The 20,059-nt window shown below is 42.6% G+C and overlaps 2 protein-coding genes and 1 pseudogene across 5 annotated transcripts in view; 2 read left to right on the top strand and 1 right to left on the bottom strand.

Moving 5' to 3' along the window:
- LOC311583524 (acidic mammalian chitinase) overlaps nucleotides 1-20,059 on the bottom strand; it is an 80,888-nt gene that overhangs the window by 45,733 nt on the left and 15,096 nt on the right. The gene's annotated exons all lie outside the window — the stretch shown is intronic.
- LOC311583071 (acidic mammalian chitinase-like) lies at nucleotides 11,501-17,380 on the top strand (annotated as a pseudogene). The gene is made up of 7 exons: nucleotides 11,501-11,657; nucleotides 14,864-14,988; nucleotides 15,164-15,281; nucleotides 15,489-15,721; nucleotides 16,411-16,530; nucleotides 16,618-16,790; nucleotides 17,304-17,380. The product of its transcript is annotated as an acidic mammalian chitinase-like (transcript).
- The window catches only part of CIMAP3 (ciliary microtubule associated protein 3), a 20,723-nt gene continuing 20,319 nt past the window's right edge, over nucleotides 19,656-20,059 (top strand). The window contains exon 1 of the mRNA XM_084757236.1: nucleotides 19,656-19,870. Coding sequence (XP_084613362.1) covers nucleotides 19,696-19,870 — 175 coding nt within the window. The 5' untranslated portion in view covers nucleotides 19,656-19,695. The remainder of the gene's footprint in view (nucleotides 19,871-20,059) is intronic.

Genomic DNA, 20,059 nt, shown 5'->3' with positions numbered 1-20,059 from the left:
TTTCCCATTTGGATCCCCATGATCTCCTTTTGATGTCTTATTGCTCTGGCTAGAACTTCAAGAACTATATTGAAGAGATATGGGGACAGAGGGCAGCCTTGTCTGGTTCCCGATTTTAGAGGGATTTCCTTGAGTATCTCTCCATTTAATTTAATGTTGGCTGTTGGTTTGCTGTAAATAGCCTTTATTATGTTTAGATAAGTGCCTTGTATTCCCGATCTCTCCAGAACTTTAAACATAAATGGGTGTTGGATTTTGTCAAATGCTTTTTCTGCATCAAGAGAGATGATCATGTGGTTTTTCTCTTTCAGTTTGTTTATATGATGGATTACATTGATGGATTTCCATATGTTAAACCATCCCTGCATGCCTGGAATGAATCCTACCTGGTCATGGTGGATAATGTCTTTGATATGCTGTTGTAATCGCTTTGCGAGTATTTTGTTGAGTATTTTTGCATCAATGTTCATAAGAGAAATTGGTCTGAAATTCTCTTTTTTTGTTGGGTCTTTGTGAGGTTTAGGTATCAATGTAATTGTGGCCTCATAGAAGGAATTTGGTAATGTTCCGTCCATTTCTATCTTTCGGAATAGCTTGACTAGTATCGGTATTAACTCCTCTTTGAAGGACTGGTAGAATTCTGCGCTGAAGCCATCTGGCCCTGGGCTTTTTTTGGTTGGAAGACTATCAATGGTTGCTTCTATTTCTATAGGCGAAATAGGGCTATTTAATTTGTTTATCTGGTCTTGGTTCAATTTTGGCAAATGGAATCGGTCGAGAAATTTGTCCATTTCCCTTAAATTTTCGAATTTTGTGGCATAAATGCCTTTAAAGTAGGTTCTTACGATTCTTTGTATTTCTTCAGTATCTGTTGTTATGTCTCCCTTTTCATTTCTGATTTTGTTAATTTGGATAGTGTTTCTCTGTCTTTTCGTTAGGTTGGCTAACGGTTTGTCTATCTTGTTAATTTTCTCAAAGAACCAGCTCTTGGTTTTGTTGATTCTTTGGATTGTTCTCTTTGTTTCTAATTTATTGATTTCAGCCCTGAGTTTGATTATTTCTAGGCGTCTACTCCTCTTGGGTGTTTCTGCTTCTTTTTTTTCGAGAGCTTCCAGATGTGTTGTTAAGTTGTTTCTGTGGGATGATTCCATTTTCTTTTTAAAGGCACTTAGTGCTATGAATTTTCCTCTTAGCACTGCTTTCAGTGTGTCCCACAAATTTGAATATGTTGTTCCATCATTTTCATTGAGTTTCAGGAAGTCTTTAATTTCTTCCCTTATTTCTTCCATGACCCATGTGTCATTAAGTAGAAAGTTGTTTAGTTTCCACGTGTTAGTATGCTTTTTGTTATTTCTGTTGTTGTTGAAGTCCAGCCTTAGACCATGGTGATCTGATAAGATACAAGGTATTATTTCAATCTTCTTGTATCTGTTGAGGTTTGCTTCGTGACCAACTATGTGATCAATTTTAGAGAATGTTCCATGGGGTGCTGAGAAAAAGGTATACTCCTTTGCGTTTGGGTGGAAAGTTCTGTAGATATCTGTTAGATCCATTTGATTCATGACATTGGTTAATGAGGTTATTTCCTGGCTTAGTTTTTGAATCAAAGACCTATCCTTGAGTGAAAGTGGGGTATTGAAGTCGCCCACTATTAATGTGTGGGTATCAATAAGTGGGGCAAGCTTTGTTAATAACTCTTTTACAAATGTGGGAGCCCTTGTATTTGGAGCATAGATGTTCAAAATCGTGATGTCTTCTTGGTTGACTTTACCTTTGACGAGTACGAAGTGTCCATCCTCATCCCTTTTGATTAATTTTGGTTGAAAGTCTATTTTATTAGATATTAGAATGGCTACCCCAGCTTGTTTCTTGTGACCATTTGCTTGGAATATTTTCCCCCAACCCTTTACTCTGAGGCAATGTCTGTCCTTGTGGTTGAGATGTGTTTCTTGAATGCAGAAGAATGTTGGGTCGTGTTTATGCAACCACTCCATTAGTCTGTGTCTTTTTATTGGAGAATTGAGACCATTGACATTGAGAGATATTAATGACCAGTGATTGGTAAGTCCCTTCATTTTTGGTATTTGTAAGAGTCAAGATTTTGTGAGGTTGTGATTTTGCAATGGTATAGTTACCCATTTCCTATGTAGTTTTGGTTGTAGACCAGTTGGGGTAGAGTTTTCCTTCTAGTAACTTCTGTAAAGTCGGATTTGTGGCTAGGTACTGTTTGAATTTGTTTTTGTCATGGAATATCTTGTTTTCACCATCAATGGTTATTGATAATTTTGCTGGATATAGTAGTCTTGCCTGGTATCTGTGTTCTCTTAGGGTTTGCAGAACCCCTGTCCAGGCCCTTCTGGCTTTCATGGTCTCTGCTGAGAAGTCAGGAGTAATTCTGATAGGTTTGCCTTCATACGTTACTCGGCCTTTTTCTCTTGCCGCTTTTAATATTTTTTCCTTGTTCTGTATATTTTGCGTTGTTATTATTATGTGACGGGAAGATTTTCTTTTCAAGTCTATTCTGTTTGGTGTTCTGTAGGCCTCTTGTATGCTCGTATGCATCTCCTTCTTCAAATTGGGGAAATTTTCTTCTATTATTCGATTAAAGATATTTTCTGGACTGTGGAGTCGGTTGCCTTCTCTTTCCTCTATCCCTATTATTCTCAAGTTTCGTCTTTTCATGTTATCTTTTATTTCATGAATGCTTTGTGTCAGGAGCTTTTCAGATTTAGCATTTTCCTGGATGGTTGATTCCAGTTCTGCGATTGTATCTTCAAGTCCCGATATTCGTTCTTCCATCTCTTGCAATCTGTTAGATAATGCCACCTCTGAGATCTTTGTTTTCTTCTTTGATGCCTCTTGATCACGTTTTTCTTCTGTGTGTTCCTGTATCATAGCTTCCATTTTTATCTTCATGTCTTGGACTGTTTTAATGATTTCCTTCATCTGGTTATTTATATTTTTCTGAAATTCTTCAAATGCCTCTTTATATGATTCTTTTAACTCTTCAGCCCTCTTGTTTGCCTCCTCCTGCAATTGTTTACAGATTTTAATTGATTCTTCCTTTATCATTGTCTTTACTAGGGCTTTGAGGTCCTTTTCTTGACTATCCATTGCTGTTAGGTTCTCCAGGTTGTTTTCATTGGGAATGCTGGGATCTGGAGATGCCAAACTGTTTTGGTTTTTGTTAGCATTCTTTCGTTGTCCTCTTGTCATTTTGATGTCTCTGATGTTGGAAGATATTTTGTAGTGACCTTCGCTGGTTGAGAGTGGTTAATTGATGACTGATTATAGGTCAGGTGCTCTTGCCTGTGGGGATCAAGGAGTATTTCCGTGGAACAGGTAGTTGATCTGGTTTCCCTTCTGGTGATTTTCCTCTGCACCGTGGGCTCCCGGCTGAGTCATCCAAAGTAGATTTCTCTTTGGATTTTACTGCTGTGATTCAGATCAGCAGTTTTGGGACCTAGATTAAGGTCCACACACAGACGTTCTGGTTGTGTAGGTTGATCTCTGCTGCCTGTCCTTCCTGTGGCTTTGTAGTCAAGATCCCAGGTAAATCAGATCTTCTGGAGGTGTAGCTGTCTTTTAGGTCTGTCTCTATACCCTGTAGAGGTGTTCACCTTCTCCCAGAACTCTATGCCTGGAGGGACCAAGGTCGCTCCTGGTCCACAATTAGATACTGCAAGCAAGACCCACGTTTTTTCTCTTGATATTGTGAGATTGCCTGCCTTGTTTGGGCCAAGAGCCCCTGATAAGCTCTCTATTCCAGGGAGTGCAGGACCAGTGCCTTGTGACTGGGTGGGTAGGCACAATAGCAGGAAAGCTGTGCAGAGCTCTGGAGAAAGCCCGCGAGTTGGAACCAGATCTTCCCGCCGAGCTCTGATGCTCCACTAATGCTCTGGGTCAGCAATTAGACACTGCAAACACGACCCACCCAAGTCTCGACTCCCGATAATGTGAGAGTGCCTGCCTTGGTCGGGCCAAGGGCCCCGGATCGGCTCTCTAGTTCAGGGAGTGCAGGGCCAGTGCCTTGTTACTGGCTGGGTAGGCACAATCGCGGTGCAGAGCTCTGGAGGAAACCCGCGGGTTGGAACCAGGTCTTCCCGCCGGGCTCTGATGCTCCACTAATGCTCTGGGTCAGCAATTAGACACTGCAAACACGACCCACCCAAGTCTCGACTCCCGATAATGTGAGAGTGCCTGCCTTGGTCGGGCCAAGGGCCCCGGATCGGCTCTCTAGTTCAGGGAGTGCAGGGCCAGTGCCTTGTTACTGGCTGGGTAGGCACAATCGCGGTGCAGAGCTCTGGAGGAAACCCGCGGGTCGGAACCAGGTCTTCCCGCCGGGCTCTGATGCTCCACTAATGCTCTGGGTCAGCAATTAGACACTGCAAACACGACCCACCCAAGTCTCGACTCCCGATAATGTGAGAGTGCCTGCCTTGGTCGGGCCAAGGGCCCCGGATCGGCTCTCTAGTTCAGGGAGTGCAGGGCCAGTGCCTTGTTACTGGCTGGGTAGGCACAATCGCGGTGCAGAGCTCTGGAGGAAACCCGCGGGTCGGAACCAGGTCTTCCCGCCGGGCTCTGATGCTCCACTAATGCTCTGGGTCAGCAATTAGACACTGTAAACACGACCCACCCAAGTCTCGACTCCCGATAATGTGAGAGTGCCTGCCTTGGTCGGGCCAAGGGCCCCGGATCGGCTCTCTAGTTCAGGGAGTGCAGGGCCACTGCCTTGTTACTGGCTGGGTAGGCACAATCGCGGTGCAGAGGTCTGGAGGAAACCCACGGGTTGGAACCAGGTCTTCCCGCCGGGCTCTGACGCTCAGCTATCGCTCTAGGCAAGACCCACGTCTCCTGATATGTCTGTGGAAGCAGTTCCAAGCTGACTTCTCACTGCCGCTGTTTGCAGGCTCAATCCACTATGATTGGTGTTAGGTTGGGCCCTGGATAGCCAGCGAGCTGCAGTCCCTCCACCTGTTGGGACCCTCCGCCTGCGTTTCCACTCGCCCCAGGCGGGTGATCTCTGCAGTTTGGGGTGGTGTGGAAGGAGGAATCCTAGGGCAGATTTCCCCTCTTCATTGAGACTCCTGGCTAGAGTCTCCGGAAAATCCCTCCCCAAACAGCGAGTCGGTGCTTTCTATGCAGCTGTAGTTTGCATGTGGATTCCGTTCTAGAGTTTGGGGAGTGCGTTTTGCACCTCCGGGATGTTTGTCCCCGGGGAGGGGGGTGGGCCCCCTGTTTGGAGTGCAGTCTTTGGGGCCCCACTCACCTACAGTTCTCAAAGTCCAGCAATCTGTTTCTCTATTTATGTCCCTGGTCTTCTCGGAGTAGATCAGATACGCGGCTTATTGGTCGGCGCCATCTTGGAATCCCCCCTTAAATAGCTTCTTAACAGATAGTGCAGCTGGCCTCAGCCTTCTGAACTTCAACCTCTACTTCCTGAATGCTAGAATCACAGCTGTGAAGCATAATCACTGATGTATAATACATAATGAAAAAATCTAAATCACCAGGGTAAGCTCACGTGGTACAAAATGGAACCTAATTGTGTTTCGGCAGGTCTCCTACATATGGTCTCTCAGCCTGCTCCATCAGAGGTCTCCCAGTCTTGGCTCTTAGCTTGTGGATTAATTTTAGCTATTTTTAAATTTCATGCAAACTGGATTGATGTGGTAATAGACTCTTTTAATCCAAGCTCTTGAGAGGCAGAGGCAGAGGAAGACAGATCTCTAAGGTCAAGGCCAGCACAGTCAACACAGCAAATTCCAAGGAAGCCTAATAAAACCCCGTCTCTCAAAAAAAAATTTTTTTTCAGTACAAATTCATGTATATATCTGCCTCTGACTCTTTTCATTTGCCACTGTGAGATTATAGTCTTGAGTGCATTTTATTATAAAATATTATTATTTCAGTTTTATTACTGTATTTAAAACCCATTGTATGGAAAGAATATGAGCTAAACAATAGGAAGTCTGATGGCAAAATGTCATGTTGAGCATGATACAGCCATTACAATCACAAAATCCAGGCAACAGTCAGGCATGGATGGAGAAAGGTTTAAGGGGCCATACCTCTCACAGCTATTACTGATAGACACGGGGAGAGACAGCTGTGTACCCACTGGTAACCTTACCAGGCTCCAAAGTATCATTTTAATCCAATGAGCACACAGATGACCCTAGTTAAACTAAGTGGAACATGAACACACACACACACACACACACACACACACACACACACGAAGAGAGAGAAAGAAAGAAAGAGGAGAGACAGAGACAGAGACAGAGACAGAGACAGAGACAGAGATAGAGAGAGCTATGAATCTAGAAAAGGAACTTCAGGGAGAAGGGAATTGATACAAATAAGAAAGAGGGAGACTACCAGCAGAGGTGAGGAGATGAGGTCTGCCTGGAGCCATCCAGTTCCTGGGTGCCAGCTCCAGAAACAACAGCCATTAGAGACTACAAGCAGAGTTCCAGAGGCGGCAGCCATTGGGGACTACTAGTAGTGGTGAGGTCTGTTCCACGACCTCCACATGCTAGCTCCAGGGCACCAGCTCTGCCTACAATCCTAGAGGCAGCAGCCATTGGAAACGACCAGCAGTGGTGAGCTCTTCCATAAGCTCTCCAGTATGCTCAGGTCACAGATACCAGCTCTGCCTATGATTCCAGAGACAGCAGCCATTGGAGGCTACCAGCAGAGCTCTGCCTGCAGTTCCAGAAGTTGCAGCCATTAAGGACTACCAATAGTGGTGAGCCCTGTTCTGTGTCCTCCACGAGGCAGCTCCTTGGCACCAGCTCTGCCTGCCATCCCAGAGACAGCAGCCATTGGAGATTACCAGCAGAGGTGAGGTTTGCCCCAAGCCATTCTGGGTGCCAGTTCCCTGGTCCAAGTTCTGCCTTCCATTTCAGAGTCAACAGACATCATGGACAACCAGGGACCACCAGGCCTGCCAACACCAGAGACAACCATGGCTAGAGGACAGCATAAGAACACACTCACAAAACCCAGGCAATACGGCACCATCAGAACCCAATTATCCTACTACAACAATCCCTGGATATCCTAACACACCTGAAGTGCAGTAAAAGAACATTAAATCTAATCTTATGAAGATGATTGAGGCAGGAAACTAATAAATCCCTCAAAAATACACAGGAAAGCACAATCAAACAAGTGAAGGAAATGAATAAATTCCTTAAAGAAATACAGGAAAATACAAGCAAACAAGAGAAGTAAATGAATAAAACTGTTTAAGACCTAAAAAGGAAACAGAAGCAGTAAAGAAAACACAATCTGAAGCAATCCTGGGGATGGAAAACCTAGGAAAGAGAACAGAAACTACAGACGCAAGCATCACCAACAGACTAGAAGAGAGGAAAGAGAGCCTCTCAGGCATGCAAGATACAGTAGAAGAAATTGATACAGCAGTCAAAGAAAGTGCTAAATCTAAAAAGTTCCTAACACAAAATATCTAGGAAATCAGGGACACTATAAAAAGGCCAAACCTAAGAATAATAGGATTAGGAGGAGAAGATTGCCAGCTCTGCACCAACAATGCCCCAACACATCTTGCAGGCAGGACAGATTGTAGGTTGTCAGTTTTGCAGTTGGGTTGATGTCCAGATTTCTCTTCCCACAGCCTACAGAGTACCTTCTTGTGCCAGAGAGACTAGATCATAGAGAGGAAGGCTACATGCCAGCAGCAGCTCTACCTCTCTGTATTCAATGAGCTGTGTGGGTGTTGTCTTTTGACTGTCAGTTTTCAGAGAGAACCTTCTTCCCTAGCCTTATCCTGGGTTGTTTAGGGATTTCCATTGGGCCTGTTCAACTAAAAACTCAACTGAATGTAAATTTTTGTTTTATGTGTATGTGTTTTGCCAACATGCATGCCTATGCCCCTCATGCATCCAGTGCCTGTGGAAGCAAGAAGATGGCCTCAGATCCCATGGAACTGGAGTTGCAGATGGTTGTAAATGCCATTTAGGTGCTGGAAGCTGAACCCAAGTCCTCTGAAAGAGTAGCCAGTGCTCTCAGTCTCTGAGCCGTCTCCTCAGACCCTCAACTGTTTTACCAAAATATTTCCACTCAATATTTTTCAATGCAATCTTGTTAACAACTACTCTGGTTTTTGTTGTTGTTGTTGTTGTTGTTGTTGTTGTTGTTGTTGTTGTTGTTTTCTATGTGTTCAAATAGTTTTGATTTCACTTCTAAGTCTTATCATGTCCCTTTGCCTTTCTGTCATTCCTATTACACTTATTATGCCCTTCAAGTTCACAAATATTACTGAAAATGGTGGGCGTAAAAGAAACTTTTATTCACCTGTATCAATTGTTGTCTCAGATGCTTACTGCCTCCATCTGCTAACCTAGGCCTCATCCTGGAAGCTTCCAGCCTCTGTACAATCTAACCTAGGCCTAGAAAGTTTTCAGCCTCTGAGACTTACTGCTTAATAAGCTCGCCCTTGCTTGCTCTTTCTGAGCTCTGGGCTGGCTGGTTCAACTTTGCTGTTCTGGCTCAAACTTCTCTCCCAACTGACTTATTCAGTCTGGCTTTTCTCTCAGCCATGGAATTGCTCTGCTTGGCCTCAAATTAACCCCAGAAGTCTTTTCTAATCTCCTGGCTCCTAATTCTCTGGCTCATTTTATCTTCACCTGAGTTCTTTTTCTGCAACCTGTCTCTCTGTCACTATCCTGATAAAAAGCTGCCTCCCTTTCTCTCTATATTGCCCCTTAAGCAGCTTCCCCTTCCTCTCTGTTCTTCTGAGAGTTGGGCACATCTTATTGGGCACAAGCTACATGGACCACTTGAAAAGAGAATGTAGTACCAACTCCAGAACACAGAATAAGAATCTATAAGAATGTCTCAATAAACCTAGAATTTAAATGTCCTCTCACAACCCTTATGATTAATTCTTTTTTTTTTTACATGTGGATTGGATTGACTTTATTCATCTGGAATATTTCCCCACCATGACTGTGATAGGCCAAAAACCTAACAATGGGGCTACATCTCTGTATTTAGAAAATCTAAGCAGGCAAAACCATTCTGAGAGGTATGTTTAGGATTCCTGAAAAACTTCTGGAATTTCATTGGATTTCAAAGGACCTGGAAGTAAGAGCTAGGTACATTCATATGCATTTGTCTTCTTTTTTTTTTAAACCACATGATCATCTCTTTAGATGCAGAGAAAGCATTTGATAAAATCCAACATCCATTCATGTTTAAAGTTTTAGAGAGATCAGGGATACAAGGCACTTTCCTCAACATAATAAAGGCTATATACAGCAAGCCAATAGCCAAAGTCAAAGTAAATGGTGAGATACTCAAGGAAATTCCTCTAAAATCGGGAACAAGGCAAGGCTGCACACGCTCTCCATATCTCTTCAATATAGTACTCGAAGTTCTAGCCAGAGCAATAAGACAACAAAAGGAGATCAAGGGTATCCAAATGGGAAAGGAGGAAGTTAAATTATCCCTATTTGCAGATGATATGATAGTGTACATGAGTGAGCCTCAAAATTCCACCAGAGAACTCCTACAGCTGATAAACACCTTCAGCAAATTGGCTGGATACAAAATTAACTCAAAAAAGTCTGTAGCCTTCCTATACACAAATGACAAGCTTGCAGAGGAAGAAATTAGGAAAACCACACCCTTCACATTAGCCACAAGCAATATAAAATATTTAGGAGTTACTCTAACTAAGCAAGTGAAGGACTTGTTTGAAAAAATTTTCAAAACTCTGAAGAAAGAAGTTAAAGATGACATGAGAAGATGGAATGATCTTCCTTGCTCATGGATCAGGAGAATCAACATAGTAAAAATGGCTATCTTACCAAAAGCAATCTACAGATTCAATGCAATCCCTATCAAAATACCTACACATTTTTTTAAAGACATTGAAAGTTCACTTCTGAACTTCATATGGAAAAACAAGAAACCCAGAATAGCTAAAACAATCTTGTACAATAAAGGATCCTCCGGAGGAATCTCCATACCTCATCTCAAACTGTACTATAAAGCAATAGTAATTAAAACAGCATGGTACTGGCACAGCAACAGACTGGTTGATCAGTGGAATCGAATTGAAGACCCAGATATGAATCCACACACATATGGTCACTTGATTTTTGACAAAGAAGCCAAATCCATTCAATGGAAAAAGGATAGCATCTTCAACAAATGGTGCTGGTCTAACTGTATTTCTATGTGTAAAAAAATGCAACTGGACTTATATTTGTCACCTTGCACAAAACTCAAATCCAAGTGGATTGAAGACCTCAACATGGTTAATTCTTATGGCAATTGAGATTCACAGTCAGTATTCTCAAGAATGTGTGAAATGCTAGCCAGGCAAATTTATACAAGTTGTAAGACTACAAATATAATAATGTTCAAACAATATTTATCATTCTATCCAATGAAAGATAATATGATCTAATTACACTTTTAAGTTATAGGCACCATAATTACTGTCAGTCACTAGCAAAACAAAAAAAATTTCTACAATTCATATTTTCCCTCAGGATATAAGCCACAGTTATGGTAAAAATATAAAGAAAATTTATGGCAATGGAAGAAAATTGTGCTGCAGTGTATCATATCACGTGAAGACAGGACATGCTATGAGACTATATTGCATTGCAAAGCTGTTTTAAATAAGGGGACCACTGGATTTTGAAGTTATTCTTTATTTTTTACTTTTAAGAGACATCCAGCGGAAAATCCTCCCGGCCATTGGAGGCTGGGACTTTGGACCAGCCCCATAAGTTCCCTCTAGAAAGCCACTCATTCATTTGCTATCAAAAGCAAGCTACCCAACACAGCTTTCACAACATCAGGGAAGATGTTGAAGGCATCTGATAAGTGATTGTGTTAACAAAATAAATTGACAGGAACCTTACTCCTGAGCAGAACATATTAGAAAGACTACTGTGCCGTTATATGTTTAAATATGAGTGGATACCCAAGTGCAGCACCTTTTGAGCATTAGTTACCTGCTTCCAAGGTGCCTCTTCCTTAAATATTTCAAGGGTACAAGGGCTCAGGAAGGTCTTGTACAAGTTCATCTTTTGGAAAAGGGAAATTAAAAGTCTACTCATAAGAAAGACTTCTTTGAGTGCATGTGATCTTGGAGGATATTTGAAGACAACGTGGTAAGTTAATATGGATGTTAAGTTAAGACAATTTGGGAGTAGTTATAGTTGGGGATAACAAAACAAATAGAATGCTGAACAGAAAGCTGACATGTGGTTGCAAAGGGAGGCTAGGGGGGGGAAAACAGGTCAGCTGGGAGAGAAGTTTGAGCCACAACAGTGAAGTTGAACCAGCCAGCCCAGAGCCCAGCAAGAAGAAGTAAGGGTGAGTTTACCAGGTTGAAGCATCCTAGTGGAGGGCTGAGGGGCAGAGTTTGGGCTATGAAGTGTTTTTATTCCAATGACTTAGGATCACAGAGGCATTCTCCTGCCTTCTTTAGGTCTTCCTCAGGTTCACTGCCATGGTCTCCACTCCTCACAACCACCAGACTTTCATTAACTCAGCCATCAAATTCCTACGCCAGTATAAGTTTGAGGGGCTGAACCTAGACTGGCGGTCCCCTGGGTCTCATGGGATCCCTGCTAAGGACAAGCATCTCTTCACCTGTCCTAGTGCAGGTGAGGAAATTAGGGAAAGAAGGAAGTATTTTCAGCTCTAGAACACTCAAAGTCTGTCCTTTCCAAGGAGGACTGGGTAGTTACAGAGGAAAACTAAACTCAGCTGAGTTTAGAGTTTCAGAATCTTAGAACCACAAAGATCCTTCGGGAGAAACAGTCCACTTGCCTTTATTCTACAGGTAAGTAACTAAGGATATATCATGACCTCCTGTGCTATCCAACTACAGCGTTCAACACAGGGAACAATTATATGAGACTGTCTACTGTTACTTAGAGTAACATGTGCTCTGTGGCACGTATTGAGTTTAGGCTCAAAATGTAAATAAGGCAAAAATCTTTGGCTTTAACGAGCATACAGTATGAGGCAGAAGACTGAAACATAGCCAACAACTTGCAGACACATTATGATAAATGTCATGGTAAAGTCTAGAGAGAGTACAAAAGAAACCCAGAGAAGTTTGTGTGAGGCAGGATCCGCTTTTGAGTCCAACGACTACTGATCATATTTGCAGGTGTGTGTGTGGTGCCATCTACTGGAGCATGGGCATACCACTGAGGAAAACTGAGTTTCTTTTCCACCATAGCCAATAGCTCCTTAACTATTGGTGAGACCTCCTGAGACCCTTTCCTCTCCATATTGAAGTGTTGGTTGGCTTGATCTTGTGCCAGTATTGTGCAGAGAACCACAACTGTTATGACTTCGTGGATGCAACAACCCCATCATAGCCAGAAGGCATTGGTTTGGTTTGGTTTGGTTTTTCAGTAATCTTCCCCAACCCCTGGCTCTTACAATATCTCCACCCCTTTTCTCCAATGTTTGCTGAGCCTTTGGGAGATGGTGTGTGATCCAGATCTCCCATTTAGGTCACAACACCCCACGGTCAATTATTCTCTGCATTTTCACCAGTTGTGAGTCTGAATTAACTGTCGTTTGTTGCATAAAGAAGCATCCCCAGTGAGGGATGAGAGTTTCACTAACCTGTGGGTACCAGGATGAGTTATTTAGGAGGCAGATTGATACCATTTCCCTGGTAGGAAGACAGTAATAGTAAGGCCTGTGACTCCTCAACCACAGGTTCTTTGCCAGACTTACAGTACCAGGCATGAGTTCCCCTCTGTGGAGCAGGACTTAAGTTCAATTAGAAAGGTGTTCATTTACCCCATAACATTCATGCCTATATTAGTTGGCATATTTTTTCAGGCCAGTTGTTACTGTATCTCACAAGAGTCACAGCTGGGTAAGACTTTTTGATGGCTTTTCTCCCCCAGCAGCCTTCTGGTAGTCAGCAAGGAAGCACTTCCAGGTCAGTATTAACCTAGCTTGTTTACATCCTATATCAAAGTGTGTGATGTTACTATCAATAAGTCCTCACCATCACGTTCTAGTGGATAACCAACAGCAACGGCAACAGTCTGTGTTGTCCTGAAGGTCTCTGGGATACCCTGACCAACAACTTGAAAGCTGGTATTCCACATTTGGCACTGTTTTTTGTTTGTTTGTTTGTTTGTTTGTTTGTTTAATAACCTATGGCTTCTAGAAGGAGCATTACACCACCCCCATGTAGGTAACTCCAATTAAGCTTTTCTTGTATTTTAGGAAGCTTATAAACTAGTAGGTTTCTCTTTGGTTTTACTAGACATCCTTAGAATTAGTTATCCTTCCTCTTACACTTACTGTACTCTACACTGACATCCCACTCCACCCTTAACATGCTTCTCCACATTTAACCCTTCCCCATTATTCCCTTTTCCCCATCCAACTATCTATTTTCTTCTATTCTCTCCCCTCTCCTCTAATCTCTTTCTTCCTTCCCTGCACCCCAATGGCCCCTTTCTAGTTTCCTGGCTTCTATAGACCATCTCTATTTTTAACTGAAACAGGGCTCTAGGCACAACTTATAGACCTTCCCACTAAAACAGCACAGTATAAAACCACAAACATTGCAATATATGAAGTTAATATTTGAAGACAGCTCTAACACCCTTCTTTCTCTTTCTAATTAGTAGAACTTTTGGGGTTTTTGATCAGATACAAAATGATAAAGCAGCAAAATAAGGACATAAAGGAATTCTGTAGGCAAAAAAAAAAATATGAGACTGATGGATGAGGGCTCTCTTTATATTGGATACTTTTCTATATACGTGGGAAAACCCCTTCTTTAACTGAAATATTCAGTCAGTTGAAGCACTCTGTCCTCTAATCACATAAGTGATTTGATCTAATACTATGTCTCTTTTTTATTTTTCTCCATTAATTTATTTACTTTACATCCTGATTGCAACCCCCCTGCTTCCTCACAGCACCCCCCTGCACATCCCTTTCCCTAGTCTTTCCTCTCCTTCTCCTAAGAGAAAGGAGAGGTCCCCCAAGGATACCAACCCTTCTTGGCACCATAAGTCACTTAGGATTAGGCACATCCTCTCCCACTGAAGCCAGACGATGCAGCCAGTTAGGGGAAAGGGATCCAAAGGCAGGCAACAGAGTCAGAGAGAGCCCTCACTCCGATTGTTGAGGCACTCACATGAAGACCAAGCTGCACATCTGCTACATATGCACAGGGCACCTAGGACCAGTCCATGAATGCTCTTTGCTTGGTAACACCAGTATTATAACTTATGCCCCTTCATTTAGTAAAATGTCCTAGTCTCTTGACCACCTGTACACATGGCAATTTCCATGAGAATTCTGTTGGAAGATGACCTGGCACTCCCAAACAATGTAACTATAATAGCTAACCCCAGTACTTCCTGTAAGATTAGTCACACGAAGTACAAGTAGATTACGATTTGGCACTGAATTGTACCTGTCATCCAGCCATCGCCACCTTCTTTCTCGGATAACTTTGTGTTTCGTCTAATGAGATGTTGGTCTTATGATATACTTCACCTACTGAGAAAGCAGAAACAATTTTTCTCCACCGTTGAAAGCTGGAGATAGGGAACTGCAGCAAGTGATGCTTCAGAATGTGGTGATGTTGGCAGAGCTCTCAGTCATGTGGGACCAAGATATTGGATGGGTGGCTATAAACTTTAGATGGGACCTAGTGAATTTTTCTATGCCCTATAAATATTCGATAGCTGTTCTACTAACTTTATTGAGGTGATGGCAGAGAAAGGTAAATGCAAATGTAATTTTCAAAAATACTTATATTAGAGGGCCTGGAATAAACTTGTGATTTACTCTACTGTACTTTAATATTCTGTAGAAAATGTGTGGAGATTTTGAACAGGAAGCCATTAAGAACAATAGCCCTAGGCTGATGGTCACTACGACAGTAGCTGGTGTCATCTCTACCATCCAATCTGGCTATGAGATCCCTCAATTGTCACAGTAAGTGGTCTACCTTAGTCTTAAACTCCTGTAGGGGAGTAAGGAGAGGATCTTCATTAATGAGATGTTTTGATGTACGTGGGCCTTATACAAATGGGTTAAAGGGTACATTTTTCTGACATAGGTGTGACAAATGGCCATCAGAAATTATTTAAACAGCATCCTTCATCCACAGCTCCCTAGACTACATTCAGGTCATGACTTAAAATATCCATGGCTCCCAGGATGACTACACTGGAGAAAATAATCCCTACAAATCACTAAATGATACTGATATCAACATCTTCCTTAATGTGGGAAGACCCTACACAAATGCAAATACAGAGCAGAAATGGTCCAAATTGTAACAGGTTCATCACAGAGCATAAAACAAATCCTGAATATACAGTATTCTTGCATATCTCATTAGGTACAACTTCAGTGAAATAATTTGGAAAGAAAACTAATAAATTGTTAACATATAATTTGATCAGCTAGAATACGGAACTAACCCAGCACAGGTCACCAGCTACCTAGGGCCTATAATTAACCTTCTCCCACTACAAGATTATATCATGACCTACTGGAATGAAAATGGGGCAGCACCTGAGAAGCTCATTGTTGGATTTCCAGCTTGTGGACACACCTTCACCCTGATTGACCCCTCCAAGACTGAAATTGGTGCCCCTCTGCTAGTGCTGGTGTACTAGGGCCACACACAGAGGAGTCTGGCACCTGGGCTTTTATGAGGTCAGTAGACTGTCTGCACAGTGCTCTGTGAATATCAGGCCCAGAGCTGTGCTATAGCCTGGGTGTTGGGAGATAGAAATCTACTGTTTGTTATATTCAGTGTCTACCTGCTCTAAGCAGAACATTCTTCCAAACCCTTAAAGTTTTATATTTATAGTCTGTATTTAATAAAATAAGGAGTACTTAACAATATACAATATCCCTCCATATAACTAGACTAAATTCTTAAGTCTAGTTATATGGATAAATAAAGGGATAAATGAGCAAATGTCCCGTATTACTACAGATTCTAAAAGTCCAGCTGTAAAATGTGGGCAGTAAGTATTTGAATCATAGTATGACCTAAGGGTGTTAGTGGTCTAGCTCTTGCCTTAATGAGTATGGTCCCAGATTCGGTCTCTAGTATCATACACTTTAAAAACGCATCATAGTGTACAAGCACATGCCATGAACACTTCTGTCTCCTATAGTGTCTCACATTTATCTATTAGCTTCCAGAGGCAAAGAGATCAACAGGGTGAAGTCTTGGCTATGGACTGCGACTCTCTGTCAAAAACGCAAATAAATAATAATAATAAAACGTGGACTAAGGATGAGGCTCAGTTGCACAGCACTTATGTAGAATAGTACAGTATATTTTTGTCTCTTTGTGACATAATATTCACATGATTTTTTATCTCTTGAATTTTGAAGATTTGCACCTTCCTGAGTTATGGAGCCCCTGAAGCCTGGGTTGCTGCTCAGGAAGTACCCTGTGCCTAACAGGGCAACAAATGGGTTGGCTATGAGAATGTCAAGAGCTTTTATATCAAGGTAAAGTCAGTCCCTTGGTTGTCCTGAGGCCTCAAGCCTGAGATTCAAGAAATCAAATTACTTTTGTTGTCCTTTATCTTTCAACAGGCCAAATGGCTTAAGCAGAACAACCTAAGGGTTGCCTAAGGGGTGCCATGCCCTTAACATGGATGACTTCACTGGCTTTTTCTGCAACCAGGGCCAGTTCCCTCTGACCTGCACTCCGAAGAATGCCCTCGGAGTAAACAGTACAACCATGCAAAACCAGGAGCATGCCAAGCGTATGCAAATGTCCCTCCATCAACTCGAAGGGAGCCTTGACATGCCTGTATGCATTTCCAAGGGAGACCCTTCCCACTTCATCCCACTGCTCTTGCCCAGATGGGAGTCACTGAGCTTTTCAAACCCTCAATGGCTTTAGGGCAAACCAAGCATAGCAAGGAGCAGGGTTCATGTCTACAAAGTCTCTGAGGCGTGTAACAGTAGATATTATCCTGACCTTCACCGTAAGCATCTATGTCTCTACAGAGCTGTTCTTCCATGTCTCACTGGCCCGTCCTGGGGAGATCTAACAGGAAGGAAAAATTATACAGATTTTTCTTTATATTGGAGCGTGATTTGTACCTGAATCTTTACTTTTTTGCATAGTAGGTACTCAGTATGTTTTAATGACTTACATAGAGAAAAAAAATGATGTTTTAAATTACAAGTCCAGCCGGCTTCAAGGCAAGATAGGAAGACAGGGAAATGTGCAAGGAATTGGGTTAATATAACTTCCTAAATTTTGCACAAAGAATTATCCTCTGATCTAGCCCCCAATCAGGGCCACATGTCTACACTTCGCTTCCAGCAGAAGCCTGACTTCTGGTGAAGATCCCCACTCATCTCTTCAGGCTGTGTTTCCCGGGTTGCATGGCCTCTGTTTCAGACCTTCAGCAAGGAAATGTTCCTTAGATAGTGGGAATAGTAGCTGGAAGACTGGCTCTGAGGCAGTGGATTCCACGTCCCTGTGCCAAGAAAATAATCAAAGTGCCTTCTGGAACTGCCCAAATAGAGATGCTTCCCGGCACAACTTCCAAAAGCACCTTCTCCTCAAAACAACCTACTATGAAGAAACTAGGCATAAACTTGCCCCTGTCAGCTTTGTAAGCTTTTCCAGGTCTCTGAACAGTCTCCTTTTCTCCCTGCAAAAGAAAACCTTGGATCTACCTAAATTACTAAAATGAAATTAACAGTCGAAACATGAGTTCCCTCGGGTTTGGGGGCAGGGGAGGCGGGTGTATGATTTGATGAAAATGTTTTCTCAATGGGTAAATACCATCTGCCTCAGGAGAAATGTGCAAAGACTGTGTGAGAGTGTAATGGAGCTAGCCACTCCACCATCTTCTGCCTGCCTGTGTCCTTCGGCACGGTGTCTGGGGCTGTGAGGAGAAAATGGTTGAATTTTTGGTGCACAGGACAAGATGAGGACATTCACAAGAAAGGTCTGGAATGCAATGACCATTCTCAGGAGGGAGCCACCGTAACCTCTCGACTCCCAAGCATAAGCACTGAAGCTTGGCTTGTCCTAGATTGAAATCTAAGCCCAGAGCATCATCCCACTTCTGCTGAAGGGCCAGCACTGCTCTCATGGTCCCGGGATCGACAACTGTGCAGTTGACTCATGATGGAGGTGCAGTGGCTGTACCTCAGAACGTCAGTCGAGAAAATGAACCAGCAGGATCCTGTTTAAAAGAACATGTACTGTACTTAAACCGTAGTGGTGGCTGCCAGCTGCTGTCACCCCTCACATGGTTGTCTGACTAACTGGTCATTAGACTCAGTGGAGCTGGTTAGACTATCACCTCCTGGAATTCACAATTGGGAACAAGGACGGTTGGTTTGTTAGTCACCAGCAATATATAAGCTCACGAGCTGTAGAGACCTGAGAAAGCAGCTCTAAACACAAAAGGTAGACTAGAAGATCAAGTGGGATCACTTGCCAATAGATTTGTAGCTCCTGATTCTAGCTCCTTCATGAAGCCATATGTGCTTCTGCCTTTAGAGTGTATAAAACTCTATGATATGCAATTCTCCTCTGTTCTCTGTTAAGAAACACTTTGTTCTTTCTTTGTTAAAGCACTTAATTGTGTTTTTATTATTCACAACTAAAGTATTCTTCATGTAATAAGAACACATATTTTTGTGGTTTTTTTTCTTCCAGCACCTACTCTGTGCTCACTTTAGGTGTTGGACAAGACTATTTTTGGTTTTTCTCCTTGCCTTTAAGAATGGGTCTCCTTATATAACCCAGACTAGTCTCAAAATCCTGGACTCGGTGATCCTCCTGCCTAAACCTCTGAAACAATTGTGATACAATCAGATGCCACCACATCCAGCTCACACTCTAAGTATTGAACACGCATTTTTCTAACTTAGTTATCACACAAACTTCACAACACAGATAGTACTACTTCCTGGAGACTGTGAGCTAGAGAAGCTTGGTTCCTTGCAGAGCCAGAGCCAGAGCCAGAGCCAGGCAACCAAAGCTTGGACCCTTCTCTGCTGTCTCACTCTCTCCCCTGACACCAAGCACAGGAGTCTTATGAGATATAACAGCTCTGGTGACCGATGAAGGACATTTGCCCCTCTGGTTAATAACATAAACTCCAAGCACTTTCTGCTGCTACATGACAGATGCCACTCAAGGTATAATGGTAAGAAAAGCTAATAACCTTTTACAAGTGTTGAACGATAAATTTAAAAAGGCAACAAAGGAGATGAAAGCATATTACAATGTGCCCAGTGAAGGGCAATACTCTAGTTTGTCAGACAATAGTTTCCAGACAATAACACTTGTGGGAAGATCTTAACCAAAGCCAAAGACAGCCAACAATTCTCTCATCTGAGAAATGTTTCTTGGGCACTGTTAGGGCAAGGACAAACTCCCTGTGATAAAAATGAACAAGACATGTTGAATTATACCCTAGCTGAAGCGAATAAGCTCAGGATTTTATTGTTGTTTATTGCTAGAGCTGCTACTCAAATCAGTCTTTCCAGGCACCTTCGTACCACAGTGCTGCTTTGCAGAAAACAATGTCATAATGACTTGAAAGGGAGCTTCTAGAGCATGGCTGTTGCTTAGCAGCCAGTCTTGGGCACACCCCTCATTTTCTTCCTTAAAACCCACCAGTAGAGCAGTGGCTCATGCAGACAAGAGAGAAGGAACCCGAGCCTCCGGAAAGTATCCATGCATTACAGACATTGTCCAAATCTCTTGAGGCATTTGAAAAACATAACGTAGATGAGCAGCCTGAAAAGACCAAAGATCCTGAATCTACAAGGCTGGCCGAACATCATGCCCTTTGGAGCCTCACTCATGGTAATGATGCTCTCATACCCTAGAACATATATGACACATAACTGCCTTTGTGGTGGAGGATAAATTGCAAAGAGGCAGGTTAGAGATTATGTGAGATGACAAGAGGAAATTGGTCCCTGGGTTGGGAGAAGAAAAGCCTCTGCTAGCTGTGCCCAAAGGCTTGGCAAAGAGAATAAGAACAGAAGTGCC

The sequence above is a fragment of the Acomys minous genome (assembly GCF_964271855.1).
Source record: "Acomys minous genome assembly, chromosome: 14".
NCBI classification, from domain to species: domain Eukaryota; kingdom Metazoa; phylum Chordata; class Mammalia; order Rodentia; family Muridae; genus Acomys; species Acomys minous.
This window is presented reverse-complemented; position numbering and strand designations above follow the sequence as displayed.